The sequence below is a fragment of the Bufo bufo genome, chromosome 5, assembly GCF_905171765.1.
Source record: "Bufo bufo chromosome 5, aBufBuf1.1, whole genome shotgun sequence".
Lineage (NCBI taxonomy): Eukaryota > Metazoa > Chordata > Amphibia > Anura > Bufonidae > Bufo > Bufo bufo.
In genome coordinates, this window is record NC_053393.1 from 18,521,558 (window position 1) to 18,549,361 (window position 27,804).

Here is a 27,804-nt window from a genome sequence, read left to right on the forward strand (position 1 = left end):
CCAATGTTAATCAGACCTCAGATCAAACAAAAAAAAAAAATCTACTCACCTTTCCTGCTCTGGACTGCACAGCCATTCGGGAGATCCAGCGCTGTTGTACTGCGTGAGGACACAAAGCACGCCTACATCCTCCTACAGCCAGCATCGGAAGAAGAAGACCAGGGAGCGGTGAGTACAGAGCGCGCACAAGGAGCGCTGTATTCACTGTTCCCCAGTCCTGTTGTACTAATGAGCACTTCCATAATAAAAATACTCATTACTATTCAACCTATAAGATGCACTGACATTTTCCCCCCATTTTGGGGGGTGAAAGTGCGTCTTATAAAGCGAAAAATACAGTACTCTTAGTATGTGACAAAACAAATTGACTGATGTTGTCTGGATTAACATTCAGCTTTGATTGAGATGAATTGCTGTAAATAAATGAGTGAAATATTGTCATGTAGATATTCTATGTTGTACGCAGGTCATAATACCAAATAATTATACCAAGTAGCCTAGTGGTATCTGTTCACAGTACAGTTTGCCTTTTTGTCACCTCCAACAAGTGACATTTTCAGTCCGCAGTAATAAATGTGTGATCCGTTAGTCGCTCCCTCTCTTCATTCACACTGTAAATCATGAAGATGTTCTGCTAACAAGTATCTTCATGCATCTAATTAATGTGAAAAGCAGAGCGTGAACATTTTATTCACGAAGGTCTCCTATTTGCATGAATATGATTTCTGATCATTTCCTTGAGGTTTTGGATGTATCTTTTCAGTTACTTTATGTTGTTCCTCTGTTTCTCTAATACCCGGAGGCGAACGAGAGGACCCGCAGAGTAACAAATACATTTGGCAGTTGACCTGGTTCTGCTTCTCTCAATTAAAAAGCTCTTTGTTTAGACAAAGGAGAAAAGAATGCGGCCTGTGTCTGTTTCATTGATGGTCTCGTTCATGAAATTTCCCAAAAATGTGGTGGCCCATTTTAACACCACATTATGGGCCAGTTTCTTGCTGTTTTTATTCTCAAAAACCGGGTCCACGTGGTCACCCGTATCAGTATGTCTAGACTAGGTATGAGAGAATCTATTCAAGCTGCCAAAGCTCACACTTGGCTTCGGGGGCACGTGTGCCGCAACACTTCCCGGGTAGCCGCACAGTCGCCGCTCCTGCAGTTGAATTTGAGGCTTGATGTCTGCGTTGCTACCTGGAAGAGCGGTGCAGGGCCCAGATTGTCAGGGCTGTTCTAGATGTCGGTCAACAGACCTCTTCACCTGTGGGAATAACCTCTGCTTAGACGAATGAATTCATTGGAATTGATTTTTTTCATCCAAAACCTCGAGGGAATTTGCACTAGCCTTACAATGGTCATCATGGCACCTAATCGTCATGTAATAGTTTTGAGGAACAGGTAGAAAATCTGAAGCTATTAATCACTGCTTAGTTATGTGACCACTAGATATGATGCCTAAATGGCATCCCATCCCACTGAACTTCATTTGCAAAGTGGATCTAACTTGGACTGGAATTTATGAAACCCATTCCCTGCTCCATGTGCACTTCTTATTAATTGTGGTGCATCTGACACCAGCAGGACAGATATTAAGACCAGCATATAAGATGTCAGTCTTAATAGATTCCAGCCTATTACATGTGTTGATTTTAAAATAAAAATGTCACTTTTCTGTCTAAGCGTCCAATGTGTCTGTGATGTAATAGAACAGAGAAGACAAGGAAATCTCTTTGCTTTCAGCAATCTGAAATGTAATGCATACATTATTTTAGCTTATTGACGTTTTATAAATTATTAAAGGATAAAACCTTAAATTGTTTGCTTAAAATTTGGAGTGAGTGCACTTGTGATACATTAGCATACATCAAGGGATAATCTTGTTATGCTGACTTACTGTCTCTCTCAACTTAGATCTAGATAAAGTCCCAATGCAGACTAAAAAACCTCAGAATCTGCAAGACCTGCAATCAGTGTTTGAGCATAATGTGATTAGATGGCATATGAATCAATGGAAACATTAAGGTCAAGCTAAGATTTGCAGTGCATATAAGGATGGCCATTCTTCGACCATTTCTGCATCCATTTTCTGTCTGTTTTGAACTGCCGTTTTGCATCCATTTTTAACGGCCATAAAAAAATTGATGAATTTCTTTGGGTTTTTAAGTTAAAACTCATAACCGCTGAAGTGCGCTCTGAATATATATATCATGCACCCATAATGCCCCCAGTGTAAATAATGCACCATTTTGTGCCCCCAGTAGTTATAATGACCCCCAGTTGTGCCCCCAGTATAGATAATGGCCTCTTAGTGCCTGCCGGTAGTTATAATAGCCCCCTGTTGTGCCCCCAGTAGTTATAATGACCCCCAGTTGTGCCCCCAGTATAGATAATGGCCTCTTAGTGCCTCCCAGTAGTTATAATAGCCCCCAGTTGTGCCCCTTGTAGTTATAATGACCCCCAGTTGTGCCCCCAGTATAGATAATGGCCTCTTAGTTCCTCCCAGTAGTTATAATAGCCCCCAGTAGTTATAATGACCCCCAGTTGTGCCCCCAGTATAGATAATGGCCTCTTAGTGCCTCCCGGTAGTTATAATAGCCTCCAGTAGTTTTAATGACCCCATATACAGGTAAAACTCGAAAAATTTGAATATCGTGCAGTTAATTTATTTCAGTAATGCAACTTAAAAGGTGAAACTAACATATGAGACTCATTACATGCGAAGCAAGATATTTCAAGCCTTTATTTGTTATAATTTGGATGATTATGGCTTATAGCTTATGAAACCCCAAAGTCACAATCTCAGGTACCCTTTGCTCAGGAGGTATGGATTAATTAGCTGACTAGAGTGTGACACTTTGAGCCGAGAATATTGAACCTTTTCACAAAATTCTAATTTTAAGCTGCATTAATGCAATTCCTTTTATTTTGCATTACTGAAATAAATGGACTTTTGCACGAAATTCTAATTTTTTCGAGTTTCACCTGTATATGTCCCAGTCTTGCCTCCATCTCCACAAGTGCCAATGTAAAAAAATAACGATAACAAACTAACCACCTCTTCCACTTGCACGTAATGGAACACTTGCTCCACACTGGAGGCAGCAGGACCTGACTTTCCCCATTGTTGACATCACATATGGCCAGTTTGGAGTGAGTGTTCCATTACGTGCAAGTGAATGATGTGAGTATTTTATTATTACTTTTAACTCTTGATAGGCCCTTTTTCACAGTGTACTGGTTTTTAACAACCATTAGATGAATGCAATCTTGTCTAAATGGCCATTAACAGACACGGCCCGCTGGGACAAGCTGGAGGCAGGCCTGGGGCCTTTACTAGGACCTGGTCTGCCTGCACTGACATCTTCACCATGCGATCTCGTTTGTGGGGTGCCATGGGAGACAGAGGGAGCCCGCTTCCTCTGTTATGTGGCAGGTGCTATTGCCTGTGACATGTGATGGATCGGAGCTCCTGCCAGTCCGGGCTGTTAGAGCAGTAGCGTGGCTCTAATGTTACCTCAGAGCTTAGACTGGGCCACCATAAAATGGCGTCAGCCCAGCCTAAGGCCCCCAAGTGACCACCGCAAAAAGGCATATTGGTGGTCACTAAGGGGTTAAATCCACCTTTCATACAACATATTTGATGATACGTCAGTAATATTTTGGTCCAGTGTTAGAATTCTACAGCAGATGTTCGGGCCACCATTAGCTTGTAGACTAGGAGGACAGAATATAGTGCACAAGCCTGATGTCAGCCCATGCTGGACCTCGGTGTACTGTACGTCTGACCCCATGAGAAATAAATGTGGCGTGCTCCAAATGGATGTCATATAATGGAAGTACTTGTTCATTCATGGCCTTTAGGGCAGAATAAAGTGCCGCATGGAGGCACTATACAGTAACACAAGGGTATGTTCAGACTGAGTATTTTAGGTAAGGGGCTTCAGATTTGGTGCCGAAAACCGGGCACTGAAACCATCTCCCATTGTTTTCAGTGGGATGCCGTACCCCGGTTCTTGCGGCCGAGGGTTTTTGTTGCGCGGTTTTGAAGATCACATCTAGAATGAACAGGTCCATTCCTGGCACGGTTACTGTGTGGACCCCTCGCGGCGGCCCTAACCGAGAGCGGATCCTCAGCACAGTGCATAGGTTTTGGCTTTGGGATAAGCTGAGGATTATGTCGCAGACAAAACCTGCCATCTGAACATACCCTCATGATCATATGCAGGGACTCCTTGTATGCCTCTACAGGCTCCTGGCAATGCAGTGTAACTACCCCCCACCAAAAGAGAGAGAAAAAGAGGTAACGTCAAAAGGGAAAACAGGAAGAGAGAGAAGAAATCAAATCAGATTCAGTGAATTAGAATCAGAGGCAGCAGGGAACTGAAGGAGGGAGAACAAGAGAAGAACGGAGACATCACTCGGACCGACGCTCCGCTGGTGAGATTAACACTGACTTCATGCATTTTTAATCACGGTATTTCAGCCGCAGTCAGCGGTAAATGAGACAGCGCTAATGTGCAGCTCTCAACTTTGGCTCCAAGTATTTCCCCACATGGATTCTTAGAGAAAAAAAAAAGACCAAAACTTTTTTATGAAACTAGAAATAAATATTTCATGTCTGACTCAAATATATTTTCCGCCTGTGCTGAGTGGTTTCCTAGTCTGCCATCGCGATTTCATAGGACGCGTCCCCTGCTTACTCGCTGTGCTGTGCCGCCGCCTGAGTCTGTGTCTCTCATCAGGACTGGACGGTGTCATGGAGAATGGAGCTGGGGGAACACTAATGATTTGGTAGCAGGAAGAGGAGGGGGGGACAAATAAATACATTTTTGTGCCAGCTATAATATGAATGTTATTGACCAGGTGGCTGCACATGAGCAGTGACGTTCCGTGTTATTTGGGATCATGACCATGTCATTAAGGGGTTCTCTGGGAATTAGGAAAATAAAATGACTGAAAATACTTAAATATTACTTTTCTATAAATATATTCCCAATTGAGCAATCATCAGGGAAAATGGCCACCGTTCTATTAGTACACAAAAAACCCATCCCAATCTCATAGCAGGACAAGTTACTTCAGAACACTGAGGTAAAGAGCTGCCTCATCCTCCTCTCCTGCTTGTCAGGGATAATGATCCTGAATACATATGTTAAGATCTTCAGCTGAATTTCTGTAGGGATGGAGTTCATGAGGAGACATGAAGTACAGAGAGGAGGTGGTGGTAAAGAGCAGCAGCTCTTGTATGCAGTCTCCATTGCCTCAGCCCCACATTACCACAGTCTATCCTGTCCATCCTCTCTGTACTTCATGTCTCCTCATGGACTCCATTCCTACAGAGATTCAGCTGAAGATCTTATCAGCCGTATTCAGAATCATAATCCCTGACAAGCAGAGCAGAGAGGAGGATGAGGCGACTCTTCAGCTCAGTGTCCTGAAGTGACGTGTTTCGGGTAGACTGATAGGAAGGCGGCCATTTTATTTCTCCTAATGATTGCTCCCCAAACAAAACAAGCCATTATTACTAATGAAAGGTATTTGTGAATATATTTATAATAAAGTAAAACTTAAGTATTCTCATTTTCTTAATTCCCGGAGAACCCTTTTAGCATGAGTATAACCATAGAATCTGTCGCAGGGCCTAGGGACTGAGCACCCTCTCTGGTGTAGAAATAATGTTCCTCTTTCTGTTGTCTTGCTCCTCTTTGTAAGGTTTCTGAAGATCTGATATCTGACTCTCCATTTTTTGGTTGTTGCTCAGGTACAAATAGTTTATATGGCTGTAGTCCAGTATTTTTATCACTTCAGTTTATACTCCACAAGGTGCAGAGCCCGTTCCTGCCTTTTATATTAGGTCAAAAATTGGTCTGGGGTTCCTAGGGCCCCCTGAGGAAATTGTTCTCAGGACCTAAACCCCACATTATCAATAAAGTCTAATAGATTTTAAATCAAATAAATAACCCCTAGTGACAGGTGATTGGCTCCAATCTCCTAGACTTTTGGGGCCCGCTATGGTATTAGAGCCTGGGCTCCCCCCCAGAATATCCTCTGACACTCTAGTGGGCCAGTCCAACGCTGAATAGGTCCCCCGAATTCTAGTTATATCATTATTACAACTAGAACCTTGAGCTTAGGGTCACAAAGAATATTGGGGGAGATGTATGCTACTGGTGTAAAGGAAAACTGGCTTAGCTGCAACCAATCAGATTCCAGCTTTCATTTCCAAAAGGAGCTGTGAAAAATGAAAGGTGCAATCTGATTGGTTGCTATGAGCAACAAAGCCAGTTTCCCTTTGCACCAGTTTTGATAAATCTCTCCCGGTACATTTATTGAGATTTTATTTTCTTCTACTGACTAAAAAAACATGGTAGATTCTGGGGAAAATTATTTAAAACTGTTGTAAAGGAAGACTGGTTTAGTTACCCATAGCAGCCAATCAGATTCCACCTTTCATTTTTTAGAGCTCCTTTGGGAAATTAAAGATGGAATCTGATTGGTTGCTCTGGACAACTAAACCCATTTTCCTTGATGAATCTCCCTCTATGTGTCAGAGGTTTAGCCACACATCAGAATAAATCACTACTTATGTAGACATTTATGGTGGAAAAGCCAGACTGTACATAAAAAGAAAAATTATAGTAAGAATTTTGCTGTAACTTATTATTTCCTTACGTCCTAACCAGCAGCACAATAATGGGGTATTTCTGCCCCTGTGTTCTAATAGGACATGTGGATTTTTTTATTTAATCAAATTAATTACTAATTAGAGACCCCTGTGCCTATATATGGATACCTAGCCTCTCCTACTCTGTGTTTTTTTCTGTCCTGTGTGGACTTGGACAGATACTCTGCTTTGCTTGTGGACTTTCGCGTGTAGCATGGATCTTGCGTTGCATGTTGAATTTACGGTTCTCAGAAGAGACTGCTCTGTTGCGGTCTATATTTCTTGTTAATTCCAAATTATTGTGCTGCTGGTTAAGACTTAAGAGGATTGTTGATTTCTAATGGTAATCTGTTTTCCCTTAGTACTAACATCAGCAAAAGCTTCCCTCCCTAAGTACCTAATTTTTTTTAAATAATAAGCACATGGAAGGAGGGGCTAGGTATTTTATATAGGCTATGGGGTCTCTAATTAGTAACTAATTTGATTAAATTAAAAATTCCATCTGTCCTACTAGTACACAGAGACAGAAAAACCCCATTATTGTGCGGCTGTTAGGACTAAGGGAAAACAGATTAATATTAGAAATCAACAATTTTCTTGAGTGTGATGAGGTAAATGGAAAGGGACAGATGCCCCAAAGCTCCCATTGCTTGTATGAATATTTTTGGTCTATCAGTGCATACTTACCAATAGCCCGATCCCACTCGAGACTGCCCACTTATGAGCCCTATCCTTTTCAGCCCAGGACAGCCTGAATTTTAGTTGCCAGAACAGTTGGCAACTATGTCAGTGGAACATACAGTGAACTATGAACCCTAACGATCAACTCCTGGCATTAAAAACTGCACCAAACTGCACTGTGTGAACCTGGCCTTATGGGGTTTCATAAGATTCAACATGTAAAGACCAGCTATACTATAGTAACAGTGGTTTGATTTTAACACTTGATTTTTTTAGATGCTGTCACAAGCATTAAGAAGATAAAGGCAAACATAAGATTAAGCAATGTCCAGAAGATATGATATGTCTCCTGAGTACATTCTGTAGGTCTAGGCTTAAGAAAGAGAGGTAAGTATCCTGTTTGTATTAAAGGGAGCCGTCTGAGTGAGGGCGCCTTGCTGCGGTAGGTGGGCTGTTCAAAATGTCTGCTAAGAATCTTAGATTTATATTTTATATCTTATGGCCGCCGGTATCTTGTTTATTTGCTTTCTAATTGGAGTCACGTCAAAGTAGATTTGCACCTACAAAATTATTTCACCTTGGAGGTGCTGATTAAAGGGTTTCTGTCATCTGAAAAATGGGTATTAAGCTGGCTGACATTAGCGATGTGCTAATGTCAGCTGAACATAACTATATTATTGCCATCTCACTGTCTGCCGCCGTTCTTGAGAAAAACTAACTTTTATAATATGCTAATTAGCCTCTAGGAGCAGGGGGGGCGTTGCCCCTGCTCCTAGAGGCTCCGTTCTCCCACATCTGGCCACGCCCTGCTACACTAGATTGACAGGGGCAGGCATCATTGGTCTCCTACCTCCGGCCCTGTCTTCAGTGTAACTTTCGCGCCGTTCAGTATTCGGCACAGTTGCAGTGAGTGAAGGGCACTCGCCGGCTGCCAGCTTTCTCACTGCAGACAGGGCAGGAGGTAGGAGACCAATGATGCCTGCCCCTGTCAATCTAGTGTAGCAGGGCGTGGCCAGAGGTAGGAGAACGGAGCCTCTAGGAGCAGGAGGTGCTAATTAGCATATAATACAAGTTTTTCTCAATAACGGCGGCAGGCAGTGAGATGGCACTAATATAGCAATGTTCAGCTGACATTAGCACATCGCTAATGTCAGCCAGCTTAATACCCATTTTTCAGGTGAGAGAAACCCTTTAAGGCTACATGCACACAACGTTTATTTCACTGATGCCTTTCTGAGAAACGGATGTTAAAAATTGACCCATTTATTCAATTATATGGGGGCAGTCTGTCAGTGAAAATCGGACAAGATAGAACATGTTCTTGTCATGCCCTGCTCTGACTATGTGCGGAGGTCGGCCAGAATAGCAGCACGTGTTTAGTTTTTTGTTTTGTTTTGGAGTCGTGCTAGATCCGCCTCTCTTCAGGTGCACTGGGTGGGGTCATTGGTTTAAATTTCACTCATTCCCAGTGTTCTGTGCGGGTTATAGAAATCAGTCTGGCCTTGGAAGCAAGGAAGAAAGCATTGTCTGTTCCAGCTCAGATAAGATAAGTTTGGTTTCTGTTTTTGTTGTTTGCTGTCTAGGCTGTTTGTGTGTCGTCTGTCCCCTCCAGGTTCTGAGGGAGCAGGCTGCCCCTATTCCCCTTTCACCATCTCAGGGATTCTAGGGTATTTTCAGCCCAGGCACGAGGACACATTATTCCTACCTTCAAGGTCTGAATGTGGGCTTAGCAGTGTAGGGAGAGAAGTCAGGGATTTGCTAGGAGGTGACCTTTCCCCAGCTTCTCGCCTAGAAACTTGTTTGTTGGTTTATCTGTGTATCTGAGATGCCGTCCGCCGTGACAGTTCTATTTTTTGACGTCCGTTTTTCACTGACAGTCAAAAAAACTGCCATGTGAATAATTCCATAGACTTCCATTGGTCTTAAAACAGATGTGTGATGGCCATTAAAAAAATGTGTGCATGTAGCTTAATTGTGTCATTTGCGTTGATCATGTGGTGACAGCCCTCATTCTTACTGCCTACATCCCCTTTTAAATTTTTATTTATATTTTAAATATTGTCTATAGTTAGGTCACTGAAATTGAAAGATCCGGCTATACCATGCACTGATTTTAGTCATTCAGTTTGAACATATTTTAGGAAGCAGAATTGTACGTTACATATTGTGATAGAGTAGTTGTTACCTGCTGCTGCACTGGAACCCGTTGGCCACTGTTGTTCGAGTCCCACCACTGAGCCACGTAAGACGGCTGCCCCTTCCATATGTACAGCACTGTACAAGGCAATGATATCATATTAAGGTAAGGCTGGAATTACTATGTTACAAGAACAAGTCAAAAATACTATACATGAATGCGTAACCGATATTTTCGAACTAATTAAAAACATAGGAGAATGTTGTGTTGCACTTCCTGTATTTCAGTCTTGATATTCTTAGAGGATAAAAACAATCAAAAGGAACCGTCAGGCACCAATTCTATACATTTTATAATGGAAACCAATTCATGAACCAAAATGCATGTTTTAGATCAGTCACTGAGCCTCACGATAGACTGTAACATCCCATTCTGTAAGATCACTTTTCAGCTGCTATCTCATTATCATCACAGGTAGGACTACAATAAAAGGTAACACCTCCACAATGAAGCTGGAGACAGATAACACACCACTGACAATGGATGATGTTAAAAGGATCATCTCACTTCAGTAAATGGCATTTATCATGTAGAAAAGGTTAATACAAGGCACTTACTAATGTGTTGTTTTATCTATATTGCCTTCTTTGCTGGCTTGATGCATTTTTTCCATCACATTTTACACACCTCGTTTCCAGGGGTTACAACCACCGCTGCAGCGCAGATACGAGGTGGCCGGGAGCTGCTGCGCATGCACACCTATGTCCACTCCCACAGTCCCGGCCACCAGAAAGGCCAGCAATATTTCCTATCAGTGGCGTAGCGTGGAGGGGCCAGGTGGGCCATTGCCCCGGGCGCAAAACTTTAGGGGGCGCCAGCAGGGCTGCACCGCCAATTAGGCAAAGTGAGGCGGCACGGCCCTGCTCACAAGTGGGTGGCAGTGGTAGGGCACAGGGAGATGAGAGCTTCCATTGTGGAAGCTCTCATCCCCATAGTCATCTGTATCGCCGTCCTCAGGACAGCGATACAGATGGATGCTGCGGGGCAGGGGAGAGGTGTGTCCCTTCCCCGTTCCTCTGATAGGCTGTGTCCCGCCTGAGCCGTACTGCGTGGGACACAGGCCCGAAGAGGCCTGCACCGCTTCACTGAGTGTGCCATGGAACTAAGTATAAGTTTTTTAGTTTTTTTTTTATATGGTACAATACTTGTTACTGGCACATGATTGGGGGGAACTTCTTACTGGGACATGATTGGGGGACCATCTATAGGTGGCACTTGTTACTGGCACATTATTGGGGGCACAATGGGGGCATCTACTGAGGCCAAAAAGAAGAGTTATTTTATATGGATGGCACTATGGGGGAAGGGGGCAGAGGAACACTATTGGGGCTCCTACTGATGCCACAAAGAAGGGGTATTTTATATGGGGGGGCACTGCATAGGGGTATTTTATACTGGGACACATTGTGTTAGGTACTATGGGGAAGGGGGAGAGGAGTACTATAGGGTCATCTACGGGGGCACTAAGAAGGGGTATTTTATACTTGCAAATTATGGGGGACACTGAGGGCATCTACTGGGGCACTATATAGGGGCATTTTATACTGGTACATTATGGGGGGCACTAGGAGGAAGGGGGGAGAGGAGCACTATGGGGGCATTTACTGGGGGTACTATATAGGGGTATTTTATACTGGCACATTATGGGGGTACTATGGAGACATTAGCTCAACTGGGGGCATTAAAAGGGGGTATTTTTGCACTGGCACATTATAAGGAGGCATTTTTTGTTCTGTCACATTATAAGGAGAATTATTACTACTTGGGGCATTATGATGGGCTTTATTACTACTGGGGGTCTATGGGGAACATGATTACTAGTATGGGCACTATGGGAGCATTATTACTTCTGGGGCACAGTGGAGACATGTTGGGGGCACTGTAGGAGCACTATTACTACCATGTGTGCTCTAGCAGAGAATTATTCCTATTGGTGGGACTTTTGGGAGAACTAGTGCTGGGCGCAGTTATTTTAGGGCACTGTGTGCCAATAATTATTGAAGGACACTATCTGCATGGTACTAGTATTATCAGGGGGTTTATCTGTTTCTGCAGTATAGTATTGGGGAGCACAGCGGCACAGTATTGGGGGTGGTAGGATGATTTGTCCAGAAGATGGGAGGATGATGGAAAAGTAGTAAACTAAGATTTTTTTGTCAAACTGCAGAGACGAGAAATGGCTGAAAAATGGGGGTCTGGTCTGAAAGGAGAAGATGAGGAAAGAGAACATCTACATCAAAGAGACGTCACTGGATGTAAGAGGTATAGGGCGCTGTATTACCCTGTATGTTCTGTAGTGATGGGAGGGTGGATATAGAATTCGGCCCACACTGCTGCATCCTGGCCCCAGACTTCAGGTCACACTGTGCGTGTTCTGAATTCTGGGGGCTCACACCCATCTACTACATTATCTGTACTCAGAGAGTTATCACTGTGTTATCTGTGGTGTTACATAGGACTGCAGGTGACATCTACTACATTATCTGTACTCAGAGAGCTATCACTGTGTTATCTGTGGTGTTACATAGGACTGCAGGTGACATCTACTACATTATCTGTACTCAGAGAGTTATCACTGTATTACAGATGTGTTACATAGGACTGCAGGTGACATCTACTGCATTGTCTGTACTCAGAGAGTTATCACTGTGTTATCTGTGGTGTTACATAGGACTGCAGGTGACATCTACTACATTATCTGTACTCAGAGAGTTATCACTGTGTTATCTGTAGTGTTACATAGGACTGCAGGTAACATCTACTACATTATCTGTACTCAGAGAGTTATCACTGTGTTATCTGTGGTGTTACATAGGACTGCAGGTAACATCTACTACATTATCTGTACTCAGAGAGTTATCACTGTGTTATCTGTGGTGTTACATAGGACTGCAGGTGACATCTACTACATTATCTGTACTCAGAGAGTTATCACTGTGTTATCTGTGGTGTTACATAGGACTGCAGGTGACATCTACTACATTATCTGTACTCAGAGAGTTATCACTGTGTTATCTGTGGTGTTACATAGGACTGCAGGTGACATCTACTACATTATCTGTACCCAGAGAGTTATCACTGTGTTATCTGTGGTGTTACATAGGACTGCAAGTGACATCTACTACATTATCTGTACTCAGAGAGTTATCACTGTGTTATCTGTGGTGTTACATAGGACTGCAAGTGACATCTACTACATTATCTGTACTCAGAGAGTTATCACTGTGTTATCTGTGGTGTTACATAGGACTGCAGGTGACATCTACTACATTATCTGTACCCAGAGAGTTATCACTGTGTTATCTGTGGTGTTACATAGGACTGCAGGTGACATCTACTACATTATCTGTACTCAGAGAGTTATCACTGTGTTATCTGTGGTGTTACATAGGACTGCAGGTGACATCTACTACATTATCTGTACTCAGAGAGTTATCACTGTGTTATCTGTGGTGTTACATAGGACTGCAGGTGACATCTACTACATTATCTGTACTCAGAGAGTTATCACTGTGTTATCTGTGGTGTTACATAGGACTGCAGGTGACATCTACTACATTATCTGTACCCAGAGAGTTATCACTGTGTTATCTGTGGTGTTACATAGGACTGCAGGTGACATCTACTACATTATCTGTACTCAGAGAGTTATCACTGTGTTATCTGTGGTGTTACATAGGACTGCAGGTGACATCTACTACATTATCTGTACCCAGAGAGTTATCACTGTGTTATCTGTGGTGTTACATAGGACTGCAGGTGACATCTACTACATTATCTGTACTCAGAGAGCTATCACTGTGTTATCTGTGGTGTTACATAGGACTGCAGGTGATATCTACTTTATTATCTCTACTCAGAGAGTTATCACTGTGTTATCTGTGGTGTTACATAGGACTGCAGGTGACATCTACTACATTATCTGTACTCAGAGAGTTATCACTGTGTTATCTGTGGTGTTACATAGGACTGCAGGTGACATCTACTACATTATCTGTACTCAGAGAGTTATCACTGTGTTATCGGTGGTGTTACATAGGACTGCAGGTGACATCTACTACATTATCTGCACTCAGAGAGTTATCACTGTGTTATCTGTGGTGTTACATAGGACTGCAGGTGACATCTACTACATTATCTGTACCCAGAGAGTTATCACTGTGTTATCTGTGGTGTTACATAGGACTGCAGGTGACATCTACTACATTATCTGTACTCAGAGAGCTATCACTGTGTTATCTGTGGTGTTACATAGGACTGCAGGTGATATCTACTACATTATCTGTACTCAGAGAGTTATCACTGTGTTATCTGTGGTGTTACATAGGACTGCAGGTGACATCTACTACATTATCTGTACTCAGAGAGTTATCACTGTGTTAGCTGTGGTGTTACATAGGACTGCAGGTGACATCTACTACATTATCTGTACATCACTGTGTTATCTGTGGTGTTACATAGGACTGCAGGTGACATCTACTACATTATCTGTACTCAGAGAGATATTACTGTGTTATCTGTGGTGTTACATAGGACTGCAGGTGACATCTACTACATTATCTGTACTCAGAGAGGTATCACTGTGTTATCTGTGATGTTACATAGGACTGCAGGTGACATCTACTACATTATCTGTACTCAGAGAGTTATCACTGTGTTATCTGTGGTGTTACATAGGACTGCAGGTGACATCTACTACATTATCTGTAAAAAAAGGGGCGTGGCCACAGGTTGGGGGAGGGGGCACAATACTTGGCTTGCCCCAGGTGCTGGCAACCCACGCTACGCCACTGTTTCCTATAGTGTGCAAGCACGATCACCACTGATGGATTGCAGGGTGGTCGTAACCCCTGGAAATGAGCCGTGTATAATGGAAAAATGACTGAAGTCAGAAAAGGAAGCAATATGGAGAATCCCAATATATTAGTAAGGGCCTTGTACATGATAAATGTAGAGAAACCGAGACAACCCCTTTCAAATATAAAATGAAATATGTACTCACCCCTGCATTGCCGCTCTTAGTGATGCAGAGTAACGCCAGTCTGGGTTAGGATGTTTCGGCTGAAGAAGCAAATAAGAACCAATGTTTAGTTCCAGATAGAAAGTCTTTAATGCAATCATTCTCAACAAAAAGGATCAAAAATGTGCACTGTGTTTGCCAAGTAAAACATTTTTTTTAAAATAAATTTGTATCTTTTTTTACATTTGCAGAATATACTTAAAGGGGTCCTGTCACTTACTGAGTGTTTTTGACTGCTCATATCGCGTTATAGCATAGCTTCCCAACATAGAAATTGTACCTTTATTGTGTCTGTCCCACGTCCAGAAGCTGAAAAATGCACTTTATAAAGATATGCAAATTTGGTCCCGGGGGGAACAATATGGCATCATATGCCCAGGCTCCTCTCCAGTGCCCACATAACCGCTCCACTTGCAGTCCTCTGGCCTGCCCTTCTCTCCTATTTCGTCCTCCACCTCTGGGTTAGAGATCTAGTGTTTTCTTGTGACACATTGTACTTCATGACAGTGGTAAATTTGAGTCAATATATTTCACCTTTATTTATAAAATAATCCCAAATTTACCCAAAATTTGGAAAAATGTACAATTTTCTAAATTTGAATTTTTCTTCTTTTAAAACAGATAGTAATTCCTCATAAAATAGTTATCAATCAACATTCCCCATACGTTGGCATCATTTTGTAAATGTCATTTTTTTTTTTTTAGGACGTTAGAAGAGTTTAGAAGCCATTTTTCACATTTTCAACAAAATTTCCAAAATCATTTTTTTAAGCACCAATTCAGTTATAAAGTGATTTTGAGGGGCTTACGTAATGGAAACCACCCATAAATTATCCCATTTTAGAAACTACATCCTCAAATTATTCAAAACTGATGTTACAAACTTTGTTAACCCTTGAGGTGTTCCACAAGAATTAAAGGAAAATGGAGGTGAAATTTCAAAATATCGCTTTTTTGGTACATTTTTTATGTCAATCAATTTTTTCTTGCAACACAGCAAGGGTTAACAGCAAAATAAACCTCAATATATATTACTCTGATTCTGCAGTTTACATCAATACCCCATATGTGGGAGTAAACTGCTCTATGGGCACATGGCAGTGGTGAGAAGGAAAGGAGCGCCATATGGATTTTGGAGGCAGATTTTGCTAGAATGGTTTTTAGGCAACATTTTGTATTTGAAGAGACCCTGACGTACCCCCACAGTGGAAACCCTCAAAAAGTGACCCCATTTTGGAAACTAAACCCCTCAAAGAATATATTAATGGGGGTACTGAGCACTTTGACCCCCTAAGCGCTTTACGGAATTTGGAAACACTTGGCTGTGAAAATGAAAAGTTTCATTTCTTCCAATAAGATGTTACTTTAGCCCCAAATTTTTAATTTTACAAGGAGTAACAGGAGAAAAAGCACCCTATAATTTGTTACCCATTTCTCTGAATATGGCAACACACCATATGTGGTGGTAAAGTGCTGTGGTGGCACATGGCAGGACTCAGAACGGAAGGAGCGCCATATGGCTTTTGCAGCGCAGATTTTGATGGATTGGTTTACGGGGGCCATTGGTTTTTAATGTTTAAGTGATTGCCTTATGTGGGGGCTCATTTTTTGCGGGATGAGGTGATGTTTCCATTGCGACCTGAAAATGGCTGTTTTGGCACTGTTTTTATTTTTATTTTTTTACGGCGTGCACATGACGGGGTGGATCATGTGATATTTTTATAGAGCCAGTCGATATGGAAACGATGATACCTAATATGTCTACTTTTTTCTTTTTCCCTTTTTTTTTTTACAATTTTTTTTTCTTTATTTTGGGAAAAGGACTTTTTTTTTACTTGAAATAAAAAAAAAATTGGTAAAAATTTATTTTGATTACTTAGTTTTTAACTACATTTTTTTCAACTTTTGGGGGTCTGATCCCCTTTACAATGCATTACAATGCTTCTGTATTGTAATGCATTGGCTGTAAGTGTATTACACAGTTTACCCAGGCTCTCACGGATAGCAGCCACGATGCCTAAGGAAGGCATCGGGTTGCCGTCCAAGCTATCGGGTCCCCGTCACAGCAGCGCGGGGACCCGATGGACACCGGCAGGATTCCACACATGCCGCTGTCAGCGCTGACCGCGGCAGTGCCATGGGATAATGAGTCGGCATTGGCATACAGCAGGGGTCCAGCTATCAGTGACTGCCGGACCCATGCAGCCTATCAAAGCGCTGTAGCTGTTCGGCGCTGGGAGTTGTGCTGGTATTCTACTGGTTAAAGGGCATCTGTCAGCAGTTTTGTAGCTATGACTCTGGCTGACCTGTTGTCACGCGGGCGTGCACTCAGACTCACAGATAACCCACCAACCAGGCTCTGGGCGAGAGACAGGGGAAGGGTCACCTCCTAGCTAATCCCTGACCTCTTTCCCTGCACTGCTCAGCCCACATGCAGTCCTTTTATGGTAAGTATGATGTGTCCCCGTGCCTGGGCTAAAACAGCCTAAATTCCCTAAGATGGTGAAGAGGGGAAATAGGAGCAGCCTGCTCGCACAGAACCTGGATGGGAGAGATGACACAAAACAACCAACTTAGAAATCACACTTATCTTTCAGAGCTGGAACAGACAACCTTCCTTCCTAGCTTCCAAGACCACAATGATTCCTATAATCCGCTCAGAGCACTGGGTTGGTGTGCTATTTAAACTAATGACCCCACCCAGTGCACCTGATGAGAGGCGGATCCAGCACGGCTCCAAAACAAACACTAAACTCTTGCTGCTATCCTGGCCGACCTCCGCACATCGTCAGAGCGGGGCATGACACCTGTTACATGTGCTATTGGCAGCGGAAGGCATCTGTGTTGGTCCCATGTTCATATGTGCCCGCATTGCTGAGAAAAATGATGTTTTAATACAGGGAGTGCAGAATTATTAGGCAAGTTGTATTTTTGAGGATTAATTTTATTATTGAACAACAACAATATTTTTGGAAGTAGTTTTTAGTTTGTTTTTAGTTTTAGCTATTTTAGCGGGATATCTGTGTGTGCAGGTGACTATTACTGTGCATAATTATTAGGCAACTTAACAAAAAACAAATATATACCCATTTCAATTATTTATTTTTACCAGTGAAACCAATATAACATCTCAACATTCACAAATATACATTTCTGACATTCAAAAACAAAACAAAAACAAATCAGTGACCAATATAGCCACCTTTCTTTGCAAGGACACTCAAAAGCCTGCCATCCATGGATTCTGTCAGTGTTTTGATCTGTTCACCATCAACATTGCGTGCAGCAGCAACCACAGCCTCCCAGACACTGTTCAGAGAGGTGTACTGTTTTCCCTCCTTGTAAATCTCACATTTGATGATGGACCACAGGTTCTCAATGGGGTTCAGATCAGGTGAACAAGGAGGCCATGTCATTAGATTTTCTTCTTTTATACCCTTTCTTGCCAGCCACGCTGTGGAGTACTTGGACGCGTGTGATGGAGCATTGTCCTGCATGAAAATCATGTTTTTCTTGAAGGATGCAGACTTCTTCCTGTACCACTGCTTGAAGAAGGTGTCTTCCAGAAACTGGCAGTAGGACTGGGAGTTGAGCTTGACTCCATCCTCAACCCGAAAAGGCCCCACAAGCTCATCTTTGATGATACCAGCCCAAACCAGTACTCCACCTCCACCTTGCTGGCGTCTGAGTCGGACTGGAGCTCTCTGCCCTTTACCAATCCAGCCACGGGCCCATCCATCTGGCCCATTAAGACTCACTCTCATTTCATCAGTCCATAAAACCTTAGAAAAATCAGTCTTGAGATATTTCTTGGCCCAGTCTTGACGTTTCAGCTTGTGTGTCTTGTTCAGTGGTGGTCGTCTTTCAGCCTTTCTTACCTTGGCCATGTCTCTGAGTATTGCACACCTTGTGCTTTTGGGCACTCCAGTGATGTTGCAGCTCTGAAATATGGCCAAACTGGTGGCAAGTGGCATCTTGGCAGCTGCACGCTTGACTTTTCTCAGTTCATGTGCAGTTATTTTGCGCCTTGGTTTTTCCACACGCTTCTTGCGACCCTGTTGACTATTTTGAATGAAACACTTGATTGTTCGATGATCACGCTTCAGAAGCTTTGCAATTTTAAGAGTGCTGCATCCCTCTGCAAAATATCTCACTATTTTTGACTTTTCTGAGCCTGTCAAGTCCTTCTTTTGACCCATTTTGCCTAATAATTATGCACACCTAATATAGGGTGTTGATGTCATTAGACCACACTCCTTCTCATTACAGAGATGCACATCACCTAATATGCTTAATTGGTAGTAGGCTTTCGAGCCTATACAGCTTGGAGTAAGACAACATGCATAAAGAGGATGATGTGGTCAAAATACTCATTTGCCTAATAATTCTGCACGCAGTGTATATGCATATGAGACTTTAGGAGCAACGGGGGCGTTACCATTACTCCCAGAGGCTCTGCTTTCTCTGCATCTGCCGCCCCCTCTGCACTTTGATTGACAGGGCAAGATGTGATGATTTTTTTCACTGCCTGGTCCTGTCAATCAAAGTGCAGAGGATGCGGCATTTGCAGAGAAAGCAGAGCCTCTGGGAGTAATGGTAACGCCCCCGTTGCTCCTAAAGTCTCATTTACATATATTAAAACATCATTTTTCTCAGCAATGAAGACACATATGAACATGGGACCGACACAGATGCCTTTAGCTGCCAAGCGCACATGCAACAGGTCAGCCAGGGTCATAGGTACAAAACCGCTGACAGATGCCCTTTAGCAAAGCAGGCCAGTCATGCCCTGGGTATTTGCTTAATGCTATGACAGTGTTTTTAGTGGATTCTTAAAGGGGTTTCATGGGAATTTGATATGGATGGCCTATCTTCAGGATCAGATCAGCGGGGGTCCGACACCTGGGACCCTTGCCGATCAGCTGCGGGAAGAGGCCGTGGTGCCACGTCATTACTTTGGCCTCTTCCTAGGCCTGTGATGTCACATTCATCGGCCTAGGTGCAGCTCAATCCCGTTCAAGTGAATGTGGCTGAGAGATAGTACCAAGCATAGCCGCTATACAGTGCATGGTGCTGTGCATGGCAAGAGAATGCAGAGCTCACCGGAGCTCTGGTGAGCACAGTGGCCTCTTCGTACCAACTGATCGGAGGGGGTGCCGGTAGTGAGAACCCTGCCCAGGGACAGACTGGGAACTTAAAGTGGCCCTGTAAAAAAAAATCTAAAAGTGGCCCCATGTTGTAGGAAGGGGTGGACTGGCAATAGACCTCACGGGTAAATTTTCCAGTGATGACCAAATGACCCCCTCAGCCCTTCTGAAGTTGCCATGTACTCAATGATCTGCCACTCCCAGATTAAGTAACGATGGAAGCATCAGGTACTTATGTACTCAGATGAGTACCACAGGTGTCCTCCTCAGTTCAACTGTATAACCATTATTAGGAAATGTCTTCTGTCCCAGATATTTCACCATCAACTATGAGCGGTATTATTGTAAAGTGGAAGGAACCAAAGCAACTCAGCCATGAAGTGCAGACCACGTATCATTAAAGAGCAGGGTCACCAAGTGCAGAGGAGCATAGAGCAAACAAGTAACCAAACTTCTGCTGTCTCCATAACTGCAGAATCCAGACCTCCTCTGCAATTAACATCATCCCCAAAACTGTGCTGTGACTGGAGCCTTATGGCATTGGTTTTTGTGGCTTCTACATGCAAGCCTTCCATCACCAAGCACCATGCTAAGCGTGAGAAGGAGTAGTGTAAAGCACACCGCCACTGGAGTCTGGAGCAGTGGAGACATCTTCTGTGCAGTGACCAATAACACTTCTCTATCGTGAGTCTGGTGGATGCCAGGTGAACGTTACCTGCCTGCCTTAAAGTCTGGTATGGCAGAGGTAATGCTGTTTCAGGGGTCGGTTGGGAAATCTTAAAGCTTCAGCAGACCAAGACATTGTGGATCATGGTATGCTTTAAACTTCGTGGTAGCAGTTTGGAGAAGGCCCTTGTCTGTTCCAGCATGACAGCACCCCAGTGCACAAAGCAAGCTCCATAAAGGCATCGATGGGGGAGTCTGGTGTGGAAGAACTTGACTGGAAGTCCTGGCCTCAACTCCATCCAACACCTTTGTGATGATCTATAACAGAGATTGGGGGCCAGGCCTTTTCCCCCCAACATCCATGTCTGATGTTCTTCTGGATGGATGGGCAAACATTCCCAGAGACACACTCTAAAATCTTGTAGAAAGTCTTCCCAGAAGACCAAAGGGGGGACAACTCCATATACTGCATTTGGATTTAGACTGGGGTGTCATAAAAGGCCCTGTAGGTGTCCCAATACTTTTGTCCATACAGTGCATTATCGATAGTAGATATATACAGTTCACTATAGATTTCTAGTAGGACATCGATTTCATTTTCTCTGCCTCAAGGCATGTTCATCCAACACTACATGCTGTCTTAAGCCTCATGCACACGTCCGTGGAACACGGACCATGTGATACCGGCCTGGATTTCTTCTGAGCGCAGGAGCGCACGGCGTCATTGGTTGCTATGACGACGTGCGCTTCCTGCTGCTGCCGCCGCAGTACGGTAATACACTGATTATTATTTTTTACCAGATTGATTAAAGGCTTACTAATATTTGATTGGTGTTTTGCTCCCTCGTTATGTTTGATGTTCCGATTTTTTTAATCTATTTGATAAAAGTTCTGCTTTTGAACTATGTTCATGGACAGGTTATATTTTCCTCACTGCAGTAGGATTAATCACCGGGTGTCCCCATTTTAATATTTGCTGTTAGGGCCCCTTATCTCTGTGTACATCCATAATCTTTGGCATCACATCTCCTCCTCAAATTGAAATGCAAACAAATGCAATAACGAAGCCAAGTCTGAAAATAACCAGACCACTGATGTCATTATCATAATCTAAGGCAACCGACGGAAATCTTATTGGTGTGCATTGCATTTATCATGCTTAGCACAACTCTCACTCTCCATGTCCTTCAGAGATAAGGTCAATAGGCTGTTTGTGCCCCCTCTTAATATCTGAGTCAGACTTGTGAAAATGAAGACGTAGAGCATTACTAAAAAGAGGTTTCTGCTGAGAGTGTTAAAGGGCAGCTGTCAGCAGTTCTGTCCCTATGACACCGGCTGACCTGTTACATGTGCGCTCGGCAGCTGAAGGCGTCTGTGTTGGTCCCATGTTCATATATGCAAATGAGCCTCTAGGAGCAACAGGGGTGTTGCCGTTACACCTAGAGGCTCCGCTCTCTCTGCAACTGCCACACCCTCTTTACTCAGGGCTGGGCATGATTATGTTTTCACTGTCTAGCCCTGTCAAAGAGGGGGCAGCAGTTGCAGAGAGAGAGCAGAGCCTCTAGGTGTAACGGTAACGCCCCCGTTGCTCCTAGAGGCTTATTTGCATATAGTAAAACATAATTTTCTCAGTAATGCGGGCACGTATGAACACGAGACCAACACAGATGACTTCAGCTGCCAAGAGCAAATGTAACAGGTACAAATCTGCTGACAGATGCCCTTTAAAGAGGTATTCCGGCTTTAATGATTACATTTATTTATGTAGAGAATAGGACGTTGAATAATTTTTCTAATAAACATCTACTTAAAATTTTGCTCGCAGACCTTTATTATATCCATACAGTAGCCTCTCCCTAAAGAAAAGAAAAAAACAGTACGGCCTATTTCAGTCCTGTAAAATGCATCCATAGCAGAGCTGGATAATACTAAACATGTGGTCAGTCATGTGACCCTCACAAGTAATATCTGACCTGGCTTTTAGTTAACTGCCCAGGTATCTAACAGGAGAATAGTTGTGTATAGGAGAGCAGAACATATACACTGTATACACTATTACTACCTGCAGCAGTATCTCATCATGTCTTTCAGTGTCTGTGTAGATGCAGATCTGTGTGTGTTTGTTTTTTTAACATTAAACTTTATTAACAACATGACAACATCACCTAGAGACAGGCAGCCATTTTACAACATCACCTAGAGACAGGCAGGCATTTTACAACATCACCTAGAGACAGGCAGGCGTTTTACAACATCACCTAGAGACAGCCAGCCATTTTACAACATCACCTAGGGACAGGCAGCCATTTTACAACATCACCTAAAGACAGGCAGGCATTTTACAACATCACCTAGAGACAGGCAGGCATTTTACAACATCACCTAGAGACAGGCAGGCATTTTACAACATCACCTAGAGACAGGCAGGCATTTTACAACATCACCTAGAGACAGGCAGCCATTTTACAACATCACCTAGAGACAGGCAGCCATTTTACAACATCACCTAGAGACAGGCAGGCATTTTACAACATCACCTAGAGACAGGCAGGCATTTTACAACATCACCTAGAGACAGCCAGCCATTTTACAACATCACCTAGAGACAGGCAGGCATTTTACAACATCACCTAGAGACAGCCAGCCATTTTACAACATCACCTAGAGGTAGGCCGCCATAAAAATACACACAGGAATGTAGTTACTGTAATAACCACAATAAAATCATGATTCCACCACTAGTCCTATTTACTCATCTCATGGATGTGTCCTGTGTGCTGGCTCAGCACATGTATGTCATGTAACACTGTCACTTACTGAATGTCACCATGTTTCAGTTAGGTCATGGGTACATTACACAGAACTGATACATAGGCTATACCAGTCAACTGCATATAGGGTCAATGCCTGATATAAGAAAGGTGTATATTCAGAATTTTAAATGCATGTATATTAGAAAATTGTATATTTCCTGTTATATAAACATATAAATTTAAAAAATAATAAAAACTGGAATACCGCTTTAATTCAGGAATAAAGACCATTAAATAATTCATATTAAAGAAATATAAATGAATCCACTTAGACAAGTATGTTCACAAAAATATCCCTCTGTATTGTGCTCCATTGGCCTTCCTAATATAGCTACACCTAAGGCCATGTCTGTGCGCTGCACATGTCTACTTGGGAGAAGGGCAAAATCCAGAAACATTGCTTAAGACTGTCTGTCTGCTGTTTTCTAAAGCGAATGAAGAATTTTACTGCCTTTATGCACATCTATCGTCAGAAAAGCTGATAATAGAAATATCATGTTTCACTCTTCAGCTGCTTATGGGTTTGTGGTCTGGAAACAATCATGTCAAGTACACTAGAAGAACATTAAAATGCACCGCATACACGAATAGTATCTGTTTATTAGTTACACTTGTAGGGGAAATCTCCCACCACTTAAAGGGGTAAGTGTCATGAGATGGTTTGGGCAAAATATTTGTGTCAAGCAAGACATAATCATAAAACTTGTACTATTGAAAATTGTCTTTGCTTTTAGACTGTACAGAAACATAGAAACATAGAAACATAGAATGTGTCGGCAGATAAGAACTATTTGGCCCATCTAGTCGGCCCAATATACTGAATACTATTAATAGCCCCTGGCCCTATCTTATATGAAGGATGAGATGGCCTTGCTGAACATGCGAACATATGGCGATGTTTGCATGCGCCATATTCTTTTGCATTGCGCCAAACTTTGACCCATGACACATCCATCAGGTGGGACAGGACAGCCAATTGAGACGTTTCAGCACATGGACACCCCCCCCACACCCTATAACAGAACCCGATCTAGCAGCCATTTTACATTCATTCTTTTGCTAGTGTAGGAAGAGGTTGCAGTATGGAGCACGGACAGACTGTTAAGGACACCAAACACTAGTTAATAGGGCCACAAAAGTCCTTTTAAGGACTGGTATAGGTGTGCTATCGATAGGTGTGATACACTGAGGGGTGTGATATACTTATAATATACTTTCTAACATAGAAAGTATATTATAGTGCATTTGTATTGTGCAGCGGTTCTGCTGTGATACCGCAGCTATATAGAGGGACAAACGCTATTGGAATAACTAATTGCAACTGATGTGATATACCTGTTGCCCCCAAAAAAACTGATTGAGGGGTGCGATATACCTGCTTCCACAAAATACTAATTGAGGGGTGCGATATACCTGCTTCCCCCAAATATTGATTCAGGGGTTCTATATACCTGCTTCCACAAAATACTGATTGAGGCGTGCGATATACCTGTTTCCACACAATACTGATTGATGGGTGCGATATACCTGCTTACACAAAATACTGATTGAGGGGTGCGATACACCTGCTTCCACAAAACACTGATTAAGGCTACTTTCACACCTGCATTCAGGTGTCCGCTCGTGAGCTCCGTTTGAAGGGGCTCACAAGCGGTCCTGAACGCAGCCGTCTGGCCCTAATGCATTCTCAGTGGAGGCGGATCCACTGAGAATGCATCCGCCTGCCAGCGCTCAGCCTCCGCTCCGCTCAGTGAGCGGACACCTGAACGCTGCTTGCAGCGTTCGGGTGGCCGCCTGGCCGGGCGGAGGCGAGCGGATCCGTCCAGACTTATAATGGAAGTCAATGGGGACGGATCCGCTTGAAGATGACACCATATGGCTCAATCTTCAAGCGGATCCGTTCCCCATTGACTTTCAATGTAAAGTCTGAACGGATCCGCTCAGGCTACTTTCAGACTTAGAAAATTTTCTAAGTTATAATGCAGACGGATCCGTTCTGAACGGATGCGAACGTCTGCATTATAGGAGCGGATCCGTCTGATGAAACATCAGACGGATCCGCTCCGAACGCTAGTGTGAAAGTAGCCTAAGGGGTTTGATATACCTGTTTCCTCAAAATACTGATTGAGGGGTGGTATATACCTGCTTCTACAAAATACTGATTAAGGGGTTCTATATACCTGCTTCCACAAAATACTGATTGAGAGGTGCGATATACCTGTTTCCACAAAATACTGATTGAGGGGTGCGATATACCTGCTTCCACCAAATATTGATTCAGGTGTTCTATATACCTGTTTCCACAAAATACAGATTGAGGGGTGGGATATACCTGCTTCTACAAAATACTGATTAAGGGGTTCTATATACCTGCTTCCAAAAAATACTGATTGAGGGGTGCAATATACCTGCTTTCACCAAATATTGATTGAGGCCTGCGATACAAAGGCTTCCACAAAATACTGATTGAGGAGTGCGATAAACCTGCTTCCACAAAATACTGGCTGAGGGGGTTTGATATACCTGCTTCCACAAAATACAGATTGAGAGTGCAATATACCTGCTTCCACCAAATATTGATTCAGGTGTTCTATATACCTGTTTCCACAAAAAACTGATTGAGGGGTGCGATATACCTGCTTCTACAAAATACTGATTAAGGGGTTCTATATACCTGCTTCCACAAAATACTGATTGAGGGGTGCGATATACCTGCTTCCACCAAATATTGATTGAGGCCTGCGATACACTGGCTTCCACAAAATACTGATTGAGGGATGCGATATACCTGCTTCCACCAAAAATTGATTCAGCGGTTCTATATACCTGCTTCCACAAAATACTGACTGAGGGGGACTTTGACACAGGGTCATTTTGAAAATTATAGGCAGAGGAAGAGGCAAGCCGTTCCGCAGGGGTGGTAGGGGTCGGGCAGGTGCACCAGATCATACTTTACAGTTGCGCAGCCATTCTTGGCATCGGATCAGGAAGAGGAGGTAGCAACGGCCGCCACCCAGCGGTCTGACGACTGTGCCCGGATCAGCCCAAGGAGGGTGGTCCCCGCTGTTGTTGCCTACTCCAAGATCTCTAATGTCAGTGGTGGTGAAGGTGACGATGATGAAGTGTCGATGGACGTCACGTGGGTGCCCACAAGAGAGGAAGAGGAGGGGAGTTCAGAGGGAGAGACAGAGCAGCAGATAAGAAGGAGAAGCAGGCAGAACTTGCAGTGCACAGGAGGCAAAAAGCAGACTGCAAATATATCTGGAGCGAGCCATCCACCATGCACGGTCACATCTTGTGCTCCTGGCACATGGCTCTGCAGTGTGGGCTTTTTTTAACGTGCCAGCTGCTGACAATACGCAAATAAAGACCGACACTCGCTGATGAATATTCTTATAGGTTTATTCAGTCACATATTCCATCATAGTGACGCATGCGTTTCAGCAAATTATGCACATGTCTGATGAAAGCATATAATTTGCTGAAACGCATGCGTCACTATGATGGAATATGTGACTGAATAAACCTATAAGAATATTCATCAGCGAGTGCCGGTCTTTATTTGCAAATTATCTACTGGGATCCCTGCCCGCAGACACGTGCACCGCGACATCCTTTGATCAGTGCCGACCTTCTTTGGAACATATTAGCTGCTGACAATAGCCTTGCCATCTGCAGCCTGTGCTGTCAACGCATAAGTCGCGGTAAGCCCCACACTCACCTAGGGACGACCGCCTTAAGAAGGCACCTGGCCTCCCATCGCCGAACCCAGTGGGACCAACGCCGTCAGAACCCACAAAGCCACACTACCGACGCTCCACATCTTGCCTCTTCTCCTTTCTCCTCCGATTTTTCCTATACTCCACCTTCCACTGTGCCATCGTCGCATTCATCTGGCAGAAGGCAGGCTTCCGTGGCCCAAATGTTTGAGCATAAAAAGTTGATGATGCCTGATAACCCTCTTGCCCAACGGCTGACTGCTGGCTTGTCGGAACTGCCAGCCCGCCAACTACTGCCATATAAACTGGTGGACTCGGAGGCCTTTAGAAAATTTGTGGACATGGGCACACCGCAATGGAAGGTCCCTGGAAGGAAATATTTCTCCCAGAAGGGCATCCCAGAGCTATATGGCCACGTTCAGCAATTGAACCTATTCGACGTGCCAGGTGAGAGGTTGCCATGCTGTGCTGTAGCTGTTGTGCCTGGAAGCCAAGAGCCACACCGGTCCTGCACTGCTTTCAGCTCTGTGGTCACAGGCCGATCAGTGGCTAACACCGCTCAATTTAACAGTTGGTAAAGTGGTGTGCGACAACGGTGCCAATCTGCTGAGCGCGCTGAAACAGGGCAAAATGACACATGACACACGTCCTGAACTTAGTCGTGCAGCGATTAGTTGCCAAATACCCCGGGATCCAGGATGTCTTGCGACAGGCCAGTAAAATCTCTGGCCATTTTAGAAGATCTTACACGGCCATGGCTCGCCTTGCGGACGTTCAGCGGCAACACCACCTGCCTGTCAGACGTCTGATTTGTGACAGCCCCATGCGATGGATCTCCACCTTGTATATGCTTGATAGGCTGCTCCAGCAGAAACGTGCTGTTAACGACTACCTGTACGA

At 43.6% G+C, this 27,804-nt stretch overlaps 1 protein-coding gene across 3 annotated transcripts in view; it reads right to left on the minus strand.

Annotated features, from left to right (window-relative positions):
• The window catches only part of PCDHAC2 (protocadherin alpha subfamily C, 2), an 83,231-nt gene that overhangs the window by 22,111 nt on the left and 33,316 nt on the right, over positions 1-27,804 (minus strand). For all 3 annotated transcript variants that reach the window (XM_040434348.1, XM_040434349.1, XM_040434350.1), the window contains exons 2-3: positions 14,542-14,600; positions 9,528-9,616 (exon numbers count right to left, since the gene is read on the minus strand). In XM_040434348.1, coding sequence (XP_040290282.1) covers positions 9,528-9,616; positions 14,542-14,600 — 148 coding nt within the window. The remainder of the gene's footprint in view (positions 1-9,527; positions 9,617-14,541; positions 14,601-27,804) is intronic.